This window comes from Pelobates fuscus, chromosome 1 (genome assembly GCF_036172605.1).
Source record: "Pelobates fuscus isolate aPelFus1 chromosome 1, aPelFus1.pri, whole genome shotgun sequence".
NCBI lineage: Eukaryota > Metazoa > Chordata > Amphibia > Anura > Pelobatidae > Pelobates > Pelobates fuscus.
Window position 1 is genome coordinate 72,629,173 of NC_086317.1, and position 13,116 is coordinate 72,642,288.

Here is a 13,116-nt window from a genome sequence, read left to right on the forward strand (position 1 = left end):
GGTGGATGGTTAAATAAAAGTGGGGGTGACAAGGGATGAAGACAACATTGGCGAGAGAGGGATTTGAAACTAATCTGCACTAAAACAGGTAAAAGGTAAGCTTCAACAGCACAAGAAGAGCTGAGGCGATCCTGCTATACTATTTACAAATATTTAGATGGATAATGAGGAAGTGGGGAAGAGAGGGTCAGGTTTATATTCTTAGCAGACTTTATTTATGTATTTATTTATTTTCAATTAACTTGAAAAAAAAACAAATAGCCTGCACCAATAAGCCATTGGCACTGCAACTATTACATAAACTAGTTGTAGATTGCCTTTCAATTTTACATTTTGGGGGGAGGGGCGTGGGGGGCTGATGGGCAACTCTATCCTGTGTGCTAAATATCATTGCAAGGCAAACTAAAGTATGTACACTTTCCTAACGAATTGCTTGCTATGGACACCCAGTGTTATGCTGAGAATATTAGCAATGTTTCACCCGGTAAGACAAAAGGGACAGATTATATACACCAACACCACTTAATTATGATGACATAGTTTTAATACATAAGGTATCCCTTTACAAATGGTGGGGCACTAGACTTTGCCCAACTGTTTTGGGCTCTACCCAATACCTGACCCACAGAAATATTATGTGCTATTCAATACCAAAAGATACCATAGATACATGTATTTGGGAAGTAACATCCACTTTCAAAATGTTTGGCTCCACCCAGCGATGATGTTATCCAATGACAGCCATGAAAGACAGGCTAACATACAGTTCTATTCTTGAAGCTGTTTAGGATATGATGGCCCCAAACAAAGTCTGTGGATGCTGTAAATATTTTACTGACAGTAAACCAAACATGTCTAAGGGGGGTGAAAATAAGACTTTTATTCCAAAACTGTCCCAAAAGCTTGACATGATTAGTTGCTCAGCATGATCAAGTAATAAAGGCGAGTAGGAAATTGCAGATATAATCATGACAAACCTTAACACAATATGTTTTATATAACACACACTTATAATTCATCCTTATCATGTCAATAGTTTTAAATTATATATATTTTTACAGCAAAAAACTGGTTGAAAATGCCGCACCTGCTTCTATGAACCAGCCTCCATTGCTAACTGCATGTTATTATATTAGAAGTAGCTTAAATTATAGGTAGAGAATAAATATAATAAGACCTTTACTTGATTCAGTATCCAGGAATGTAAAATAGTACTTAAATATGTTTTTACATTTTTATTACCGGGCATATATTGAATTGTATGCTTTGGAAAGTTCAGCATTATTCAACTAATAAATATACATTTCAGATTACATGGAATGGGCAGTTTTTAAAGGTCACTCTTCAAATATAATGTTTAGGATCAATTATATTCAGCATTTAAACCTAAAGGTCCTTTAACCATCCCTTATTAGATGGTTCTGAACAGAATAATTTTTTTAAGTCTTTTACGAACAAGTATTTAAGTATATTTAAATGGGGTCAACTGATCCATCTTATATAATGCAGTAATGTAGGACATTAACAAATGCTTTAGAACCCAGATGCCCTGTATACTATTGGAAACCAAGTGACTGATAGTGTCCAGACCACATTTTTATTAACCTTCATTTTATACATATATTTTTTTTGCTAATTTACATGTGTTTCCTTTTACTTCCCTTCCCTTACTCACCATATCTATATCAACTTTTTGACAGCTCACATAAGTCTCTCCTCTCTTCCATCTGTATTAGCAAGCCACTCAGTCTATATTATTCCATCTGTTTTATTATTCTGATGCTGATCCCTTGTATTTGCAAGGTCAATATCAGATTCCTACTAAAATCCTCTATATTAGCCCTTATCTCTATTCTTCAACTTGATTTTTCTTCCTTTCATGTTAGCTTACGCATCTAACCAAGTACATGCACTCCATTACATTTCATATTCTCTCCTTTTTTAGTTTATTAAATAAATTTGGTGAAAATGACAGAATTCAGGTCAGAATGGCAATTCTCACATTTACTATAGACAAATATGGTCCTAATTTGGGTGGCCCAAGTGCCGTAGTGACCTGGATGCATTCTGTGTCTGGATTAAAATCTGTGCTTTCACATCTCAATCCTACACAAAGTATAGGATTCAAAATATTCCCAAAGCACCATTTTTTTAATAAAATTCAGGACCAAATGTATTCACCCCCCCTTACCTCTCCCATGGTAAGTGGGTGGGGGCTATTATAAGATAAGGGTGAACTAATTTCCCCTCCTGCCCCCCAGCCATTGGAAACAGGGAGGGGGCCCTAATATTAATACTCAGGACATTAGTTCTCCTCCGGTCCCCATCCATAGGTGGCAGCTGGTGGCCCTAACATTTATATCATGTGGGGAGGACCTAGTGTCTCCTGTCGGTTGCAGGTAGGGACTCTATTTATTAAACAAGAATGGGTGGATATGCTATTGTCCATACTACCAAATAGTGTCATGTCAACTTGCCCTCTAGTTCAGGTAACAAGGAGTGAACAATGCCCTAGTGACCTCCCATAATAAAATAAATAACCTTACATGCCCCTCATCTTAATAATAATGGGGGGGGGGGGGGGGCGGAGGAGGGAGGAATAAAACTAACACCTGTTAAAATAATATGCTTACCATCAGAAATCTTCTTTCTTCTAATTCTTCTGTTTTTCAGCCCCAAAAAAGGCCAAATTAAATTCCATAATAACTGATGCAACTACTTTAAAAAAACACACAAAAAAACAGGTTCACAAAAAACAATGCAAAAATTAATAATTGTGATGCAATAAAGTTAATCCATCTTCACCTCAGGAGGGCTCGTCACAGACTTCTTAGTCAGAGTTCTCAGAATATGAAAAGCCCTTATAAATTTCTTATGCTATGTGATATCAGTAAGAGCGTTCTTACTAGCCAAACAATCAAACCCCTCTGACAGCCAAGCCAAGAGAAGTGAGACTTTGCTTTTAGAACGCTCTTATTGGTTAGCTTACTAGCCAGCCAATCAGACCAGTCTTACTAATATTACATAGCATTGTAAAATTTCCCACGTAGTGTGGTCAACCCCGTGATTATTACAATTAGGGTCTTCTTAATGGCCAGGGGGATACTATATCCTTCTCCATGGATATTATAATAGCTACTGACCACATGAAGGGTAGGATGTGGACAGTACCCATGGGTAGGAAGCATGAGGGGAATTATGTACCCTCATTTTATGTCACAGGACCAATCCCTATGGCTGCCCGACTGCTAAAAAAAAAAAGGAGATTAATATAGATACAGTTCTATGTATATATTAATCTATTCATTTATGTAATTAAGCAATTTTATTAATTATAATTTTAGGGACCTGCCTGACAACCCAGGCAGAAAGTCCAGACAATTTAATTTGCAAGCCCTATATTTGACCCTGTAACTTTCCAAAACACCATAAAACCTGTACACGATGGGTACTATTGTACTCGTATGACATTGATTAATACAATTATGTGTATTTTATTGCAGTAAAAAAAGTACTATTACATTCACAGATAAAATGTCATGCAGAACTTGAAAAATAACAAAATGTCTTAATTTCTCATAATTTTTAGATTTTATTTAAATAACATTTCGTTTCATATCTAAATATTTTGATGTCAAATGAAAGCCCTGTTTCTCCTGAACACAATGATATATAATAAGTGTTAGTGCACTTAATATAAAATAGGAAGATTATGGTTGGACAAACATATAGTTAAATTCCAGGTTTTGTTTACGCTTTGTTTTGATCCTTGTACAATTGCTCCCGTCATATTGTCATATTTTATCTTGTATGATCAGCCATATGTGGTCTAATTAAAGAAGATTCTTTATTGCTACGTTGCAAAACCTGTTTCTCTCTGTTTGTGTTTAGTAAATAACCCTGTCAGTCCCCTACTAATCAATAAACTATATCCTTATTCCACTAAACTGTTACTTTTTTCCCCAGTACATATTGGTTAATTTTCATTTTTACAGACAATTTTTCCAGTATGCTTAAATCCTGCTTCTGCTAAGATGGAGTGTGAAAATGCGTATTAACCCCTTAAGGACACATGACATGTGTGACATGTCATGATTCCCTTTTATTCCAGAAGTTTGGTCCTTAAGGGGTTAACGTTCTTGTTGCTACAGGTCATCTGATCAAATACCAAAGCTTGCACTGTTTCATAGGCCTCTGAGTCTAACCAGAGGGATATCCTGCAAGTGGGGATTGTATACCACTGCATGCTGTTTTACCTAGAGCTGGTTGTAGCTCTACCATATGTGAGTTGACATCTTATCTAAGTGTTGTTTGTCCTGCCACGTACTACCATAATGCACTATTGGTTTGCCTCTGTTTTTGCTTCCTTTTCATATTCTGCTATTAAGCAATGCTACCAAGAAAGTCCCATACCAGGACTAGAAGATCTATTGCCACCTTTGAGTCTGTGCCGTACCATATGGTATTTTTTATTCTTTTAAGTTTTATTGTGGACTCTTTTTTTTTTTGTGGGGGGGGGGGTTATTGCTCTTATTGCTTTTATTGCTCTTATTATTATATACTATTGTGTTTGGAGTATTTTTCTTGGCGCTACCTGTATATTGTTCTTTGACTTGTTCTAGTTTTCTTGGGAGTTGGAGGGATTCCCCTATTATCAGGTATGCTGCCTCCCATCCTAGTCTTCCTAGTTTGTTTAGCACTGCTCTATTCCTTATCCATATAAATTTGTGTCTGGGGCCAAATAGTCAAGGGCAGCACATCACCCCCCTAAGGGAAATGATCAGTGCCCCCCAATTTTTAACTGTGGTATCTTATCTGCCCCCCAATGTATATAGGTGACATGTGACAAACCGCTATTATGAGGTAACTCATAACTAATAAATCTGTGATAAAAGAGCACAGGACAATGTTCATAATCCTGAGATATGATAAACAGCCAAGGCTATCTGGCTGACCTGTCAGATCTGCTGTACTTACATTAGCGGTTCGGTACTTACATTAGCGGATCAGGTGTTGCTCCGATCCGGTGGGCCGCTGCTCCCATGAAGCATGAGGCTCCGGTCAGCCTCATGGACACCAGCTGCTGTGCAGCCGCCCCTTTTTATGACACGGTGCATGCTTTCCCGCATCATGACGTCAGGGGAGCTCTAAGCAATAGAACTCATTGCACTCTCACCTTTTGGGGTCATGGTTATGCTAACCACACACTCAAACTTATAAAATCTCGGTCTGCCCAAGGCACAGTGCCTTTTTGTGGTTCATAGAGTTTCTAGTGTCCCAATAGTGCATTCCTTTGTCTGTTTTTTGTATTTTTGGTATTGCCCCAGCTTTCTATTGACTACACTGTTTCTCTGGTTCCCTTGTCTTGTCTCTGTTGCTTGCATTTGTGTATTTCTGGCCTTGACCTTGGCCTGTTTTAATATTCCTTTCTTCTTGTATTTATTCTAGCTATCCAGCCATTCTAAGGACTAGTTTAGGGACTCTTTTATCTGTCTCTATTCTTCTGGAGGATTTCCATTCCGAGTGCTGCATATAAATGCAACATGATCATAGTTGTAGTTGCTTAGTTAGATTATTAATTAAATCAGATTCCTTAAAGCAAGCCTAGGCAGCTATGAATTTAAAGTTGAGGCAACTTCTTGATCAACGTTGTAAGGCTGGTGTCATTCATCCAATGTTGTTAAATCAAGCAGACTCATTAATGGTGAAATTAGAATGCAAACAACAAATTGCTTTCAGCTGCGGGGGGTTGCCCACCGCTAACTGTACTTGGCAGAGAAGGCACCTGCCTACCCACATGACTGGTGAGTATTTTTCCCAAATATATTGGTGTCTGGTACCAGACAACAGTACGTTAACCCCTCACAGTGGAAATTATCAGTGGCTCCCCCAGTTTTTTTTTTTTTTTGTCAATCTTTATTTTAGTAAGGCATATATGAAGGGTACAGAATAAAGAAGGGGAAATGCAAGGGTATTCCACAAAAAAAAGGGTTAATACAACGATAACCGTGCAATTTACATTTCCGGAATATGAATGCCTCATTTTTTATTTTTACAAGTCGTTTAACAAAAACATATTTTAAACAGGTTGTGTTATCAGGCTAAGCCTACTGATCACATTGAAAGCTTCACATTTTTATATTGATTATACAAGTTGGAGCGACACAGTGCTAGTATGGAGTCGCCAGACTAAAGTTTGAGGCGCAGGCACTGGTTACAGATACCAGATTAGTGTAAGGGCGTTATGCCCATGAGTTGTAGCTTGAGTCTAGACTTGTAGGTTGCAGGTATGTGTAATCGCTAATGTGTGTCAGATCGTGAGCATGTAGTAATGCCTATTCAAGTGAGGAGATACCAATTGACAGGTGCTCAATGAGTGTGGGTGGTGCAAGATTGGTAAAGAACCACAACAGATAAATTATAACAATTTACACAGGCTTATTAGAGTAGAATAAATGACATCTTGTGGGCGCTTGAGTGTGTCAGAGCTTAATGTGTACCATGGGTTGGGTCGTTGCCGGGGATGGTGCATCACGTCAGTCCCGGTAAATAGCTCGAGCGAGCCTAGGATTAGAGTGTCCGCCTGGGGGTGCTTAGCCGATGCCTGTTAGTGGCAGGCCGGTAACTCTGAGAGGCATGGATCCATGTTGGTATGTGAGCCTGTTTGATGGGTCGGCCCCTGCTGCCCTTGGTGTCATGATGGTGCTGGAGCTGCCATTAGGAGGTATCCCTGATTTACGGGCGCGGAACCGGCCCTTTTCCGTCACTGGTTCTCCTGATGCAGTTGGGCAGTGAGTACTGGAGGTCCCGTGTGATCCCGTGGGGCTGTAAGGGAGCTGTTCCGACGGGGCCCTCCGGCATGGTGTCTCACAGATGGGACTGTATGCATGGGGAGGAGTGGTGCGGGGTTGCCCCTGGATGAGTCCCTGTTGAGGGTTTAGGCGACTCACCCGTGGTCGAGTATAGGATTGCTGGAGCTTGCGTCGGGCTTCCCGCCTCCTTCTCCCTGCTGCCCAGGTCCCTCTCCAGGTCCATACCTGTGCTGCGGGCTTCTGTGTAGAGTCCCTTGGGGCTGATGCTGATGGGGCTTCTCCTGGGGTGCCCCCGTGGCTGGTTATCTTGGCCCAGAAGTCAGCAAATAGTCGGTCTAACCTTTCCGACAATGGGAGCAGGCAGGGCTCGGGTGCTGGGGCCCACGTGGCTTCCGCCATGTTGGGTGTCGATGGCCCTGCGGTGTTGATAAATCTTGGTCGGTATCTCTGTCTTCGGTTACATGCTTTGGTTGCCGGGATAACCCCCACCGGCAGTGGGGGGGGGAGATGGTGTTCCGGGAAGACCTCCAGCAAAGTGGGCTGCAGTCGGCTGGGGGATCGGCCGTCTCCCCCATGCCTCTTGAGTAGGCCGCAAGTAGGCCTCAGGTCTATCACCTGGCTGCGGTCGCCAGTTTTGTTCAGGGTCGCGATTTGGCTTCTTCTCCATGGTATACCCCTGGGGCTGGAGAGCTGGCACTGTGCAGATAATTGCAGTATTTTGAACTGATTTGGGGCTGTTTGGCCCGGAGCTAGTCTGAAGTACGACCGCTCTGTTCAGCTGTCAGGCTCCGCCCCAGTGGCTCCCCCAGTTTTGACTGTATCTTATCTGCCCCCTTATAGTCAATCTGACCCCTATATATTGCACATAAGTGACTTGCAGCAAACAACTATAATGAGAACGTGTGACTAATAAATCTGTGACAAAACATCATGGTACATTGTTCAGAATGCAGAGGTATAATAAACAGTCCAGGTTATCTGGCTGATTATAGTTGTAGTTGTTTACTTCGATTATTGATTAAATCAAATTCCTTAAAGCAAACTGAGACAGGCAGGAATTTAAAGTTGAGGCAACGTCTTGATCAAAGTTGCACGGTTGGTGTCATACAATGTCGCTAAATCAAGCACATTCATAAACGGTGACATTAGCATGCAAGTAAGAAATGACTTTCAGCAGAGATAGAGATCAGTGGAAAGGCCATGGACCTGAGGAAGGGCTTATTTTATAAAGCCTTTTTTGTTAGAAAATATTGTATTATTGACCTTTAGAATTCAAATGAATCTCAGTCATGAGCAGGTTTTTTCATCTGTTTTAGGGCTGTTTTCTAAATCCATTTAACTGCAGGCTCGTCATTTGCAAAAGAAGATTACAATAGTCCTTGAATAATTGTGAAGATCAGATGCAGAACATATGGAAGTGATTGTCTTACCTTCTGCTGGCAACCTGCAGGCTGCAAATTGTACAGGTGCAATAAGATTATTTGGAGCCTAAGAGAAAATAGAGATCATAGGAGCTTGAATACGTGCAACCAAACGATTCACAATGAATAATGCACTGACATCCAAAATGAGTTTGTTTCCCTGGAGCTTCTGAAATAGCTGATTCTCTGGTGGTATTTCATCTCCGACATGTTTACATCATGCATTATAACCCTCTTTACCTCTTGTAGTGTATAATTTGGAACAGAATGACAGGTACGGAACTTTCCTCTGTGGGTATGAACATGCTGAGAAGTAAATCAGAACACAAAATAAACTTATGGAACAAACACTCTATATAAAATAAACTATTTTCCCAGAGGATGAACCAATTTAACTCACAAAACTATAAAATAACTTATTGAGGCTGCAACATTTTAACAGTTGTTAATTGTTTTTTGTCTTAATCACTCAGTAAAGAACCATTCCAATAGGTAAGTTTACTCTGAGTTTATTTCTCTACAGTAAATTGAGATGAATTGATAAAGGAATTGCTTATTTGTGGGTCAAGTAAGAGAGTTGTAAACATTCTCCAACTCAGCTATATTTCCAGTTAGGTTTTTTGACCTGTACCTTGGACATTGGCTATCAATAAATCATCATTTATAGTTAATGAAGATACTAATGCATCGTTTTTAATGTTGTAATCCACTTTTGTAGCACTTCTTTCTGCGTTAATTAAATATACTACTAATAATGATAAATACATAGTTGAATACTACGTGTTGCTTAACTTTCCGAAATCAGCGGTCAACTTAACCCAAGAGAGTGTAGCAACCCAGGATTCAGTTGATTTTCTTATGACTAACAAGGGTAGTAATTCAAAATTGCCGATAAATGTCCTTCCGATGCACATTTATCGGTGGTTTTAATTCAAGCAGACAATTCTTTTATCAGATTTGGTTGCTTGAAGCTTGGCTGGTATTAAATCCAGCTGAAATAATAAAAAAAAAAATCGTCCTAAAACAGTCGATAATTATCAGCTAATTTTTACTGATAGAAGGCTATGAGTACGGCTATATTGCCTTGATGAGTTTGATACATCCTGCCACAAGTGAAACTCGTCGACTGCAAATGGGAAATACTAATATTAATTTGGTTCCTTTGGAATCAAGTTGTTTTATAACTATAATGGTCTGGATCATATATTTCATAAATGCTTGTCAATACTTGCTTTCAGAGAGGTACTGGTTTCCTATTCTGTTTTACATATTAAAATTTGAAATAGTATCAGAAATGATTAGAAATGTTTATAGAGACATCTCATACAAAAATAATAGTTTTGTGTGATTTCAGGTGAGTGATGACTTTCAGTATAGTTTGAACAAGGTCTAATAATTGTTAAAGTTTACAAGCATAGATTTGGAACCCCTTTATGTTTTTTTCTTGAGCACTTTATTATATAGTGGTATATTGGTCTGCTGGTTACTGTTTACATACTTGTACTATTAACAGCACTTTTTCTGTACAATTTATGTGTTTCCACTGTATCAATAAAATATATATGCAAACAACTCTTTCTGGTGTGCTTGGGTTTCCTTTTCACTATGCCTCTGGATCTGGTTGGGGTCAGATTTTTGCTTGAAGCACCCGGTTATTCTTTTCTATGCTATTACCCATATTAACAGTTTGAGCGCTTACTATAACTTTTTTGTACGAATGGTGTTCCTTGATGGCACACGGCAAAAAATATTCAGGAATGGTTTAAAGGAACATGGCAAAGAGTTCAAGGTGTTTCTTTAACTTCCAGATTCCCCAGATCTCAATATGATTGAGCCTCTGTGGGATGTGTTGAAACAACAAATCCGATACATGGAAGCCCGCCTTGCAATTTGTGGGACTTAGATTATCTGCTGCTAGTGTTTTGGTGCCAGATACCATGGAACATGTTCAGAGGTCTTGTGGAGCCTATGTCTTGACACATCAGGGTTTTGGCAGTTTGAGGTGGGCCTACACTATATTAGGCAGGTGGGTTTAATGTTGTGGCTGATCAGTTTATACCACAGTTGCTTGCAATATTGTTGCCCTCACCTTCTGTCAAGTGAAAGTGTTTAAAATGATTCACAGTTCTTATTTAAATTCCGTGGAAAACTAATTTCAAGAAGTACGAATGTAAGATTTGCAGTTATTATTTTCTTCTTTGGAACTGGTTGTCATTATATTATTACTAAATTGCCTTGTCTGTCTTTTCCAGCACACTGGTTTATACCCGCTAGTTGCCAAGAGTTTGCGGCGGATTGCAGAAGGAAAGGATCCAACAGATTGGCATATTCACACATGCGGCCTTGCAAATATGTTTGCTTACCACACCTTGGGCTATGAAGACCTTGATGAGTTACAGAAAGAACCGCAGCCTCTTATATTTGTGATTGAATTATTGAAGGTAATATATATATGTTGGCAAACTTTTAAAACAAACAAACATACAACATTTTTTTCCTCTTAATGAATTAATCGGCAATGCATTATTTAGGGTTTACAAACAAAAACCTAAATTTATGCCACAATGGTTTAAAAGTTGAAAAATCAGGTAAATAATTTTGATCCACATTTTGTAGATTTTTTTTTAAACTACTGCATTTCTGGTACATTCTCAGAGCGATGCATTAAGATATGTAAACATATGTATGTATGTATGTAAAATATGTAAACACATAGTCATTACAGAAGAAGAAACATCCACTCCCTCTGTATCCCCATTCTACTAAATGTCCTTAATTATTTTGTGGGGGCCTCTTGAGCTTACTGTGACAGTAATTTTTTTGAAACAATTTCCATCCAGCATTACTGATTTATGCACAGTCCCCATCAAAAGGAGAGAATGGCACTGCACAAATCTCCATAGAAACATAGAAACATAGAATGTGACGGCAGATAAGAACCATTCGGCCCATCTAGTCTGCCCAGTTTTCTAAATACTTTCATTAGTCCCTGGCATTATCTTATAGTTAGGATAGCCTTATGGCTATCCCACACATGCTTAAACTCCTTTACTGTGTTAACCTCTACCACTTCAGCTGGAAGCCTATTCCATGCATCCACTACCCTCGCAGTAAAGTAATACTTCCTGATATTATTTTTAAACCTTTGTCCTTCTAATTTTAGACTAGGTCCTCTGGTTGTGGTAGTTTTTCTTCTTTTAAATATAGTCTCCTCCTTTACTGTGTTGATTCCCTTTATGTATTTAAATGTTTCTATCATATCCCCCCTGTCTCGTCTTTCATAGAAACATAGAAACATAGAATGTGACGGCAGATAAGAACCATTCGGCCCATCTAGTCTGCCCAGTTTTCTAAATACTTTCATTAGTCCCTGGCCTTATCTTATAGTTAGGATAGCCTTATGCCTATCCCACGCATGCATATCCCCCCTGTCTCGTCTTTCCTCCATGCTATACATGTTAAGATCCTTTAACCTTTCCTGGTAAGTTTTATCCTGCAATCCATGAACCAGTTTAGTAGCCCTTCTTTGAACTCTCTCTAAGGTATCAATATCCTTCTGAAGATAGGGTCTCCAGTACTATGTACAGTACTCCAAGTGAGGTCTCACCAGTGTTCTGTACAATGGCATGAGCACTTCCCTCTTTCTACTGCTAATACCTCTCCCTATACAACCAAGCATTCTGCTAGCATTTCCTGCTGCTCTATTACATTGTCTGCCTACCTTTAAGTCATCAGAAATAATCACCCCCAGACTCCTTTCCTCAGATGTTGAGGTTAGGACTCTATCAAATATTCTGTACTCTGCCCTTGGGTTTTTACGTCCAAGATGCATTATCTTGCACTTATCCACATTAAATGTCAGTTGCCACAACTCTGACCATTTTTCTAGTTTACCTAAATCATTTTCCATTTGGCTTATCCCTCCTGGAACATCAACCCTGTTACATATCTTAGTATCATCCGCAAAAAGACACACCTTACCATCAAGACCTTCTGCAATATCACTAATACATGCAACAGATATATGCTTTTAATGCTTTGTAGTGTAACATTCATGGTTAATCAATGCTGTTATGAAAATGTATCCCTCTTAAGTCTGTTTGCTACTATCAGTTCAGCAAGTATTCCTCGTGACTTAACAAAGCATATCTCCCAAGTTTCCTTTTGTAGGAAAAGACCCATCCCTGACCTCACCTCCTGCCACATACCCTAAAATGAAAGTACTCCTTGACCATTTGATATTTTTGGAAGTATGCCATGGCTATTGGCACCAGCATAATTTGTGTCTGCAACGTACCTCCACCCCAGGCCAAATAAAAAATGTTGCATAAGAATCTAAATGCATGATCAGCTAAACTGTTTAGCATATATGTATCATCAAAACTGCACTCTACCCTCCCACCTTCCACAATGGTAGAACTAGTAAAAAGGATGTTGAATTTCTATTTAATTATATTGAATCTAAACATTTAGACAGCACATGTTATGGAGCAATATAGCACAGTGGATAGGATTTTCAGCGACAAGCAAATGTTCTCCAGTTAAACTAGTTTTGCACATCTCCCTGTCAAGCTTTGCAGGTTAGGGTTATTTTGACAGTTGAGTTACATCCCATCACCCCGTTTATTCTGTGATATTTTTACAGCCACCTTTTTTAATGTACCTAATTAATTATTTCATTAACAGGTAGAATCCCCCAGTATGTATAAGAGGGAGACCTGGGCTCTGAATAATGACGAGAAGCTGAAGGCTGTCCCTATACTTCATGGAGAAGGTAACAGGCTGTTCAAGCTGGGACGCTATGAAGAGGCCACCAATAAATACAGAGAAGCTGTCATCTGTCTGAAAAATGTCCAGACTAAGGCAAGTTAATAGATGAGGTA

The 13,116-nt window shown here is 39.2% G+C and overlaps 1 protein-coding gene across 1 annotated transcript in view; it reads left to right on the forward strand.

Moving 5' to 3' along the window:
• AIPL1 (aryl hydrocarbon receptor interacting protein like 1) overlaps positions 1–13,116 on the forward strand; it is a 67,424-nt gene that overhangs the window by 6,439 nt on the left and 47,869 nt on the right. The window contains exons 3-4 of the mRNA XM_063449755.1: positions 10,486–10,674; positions 12,920–13,096. Of these exons, the coding sequence (XP_063305825.1) occupies positions 10,486–10,674; positions 12,920–13,096 (366 nt within the window). The remainder of the gene's footprint in view (positions 1–10,485; positions 10,675–12,919; positions 13,097–13,116) is intronic.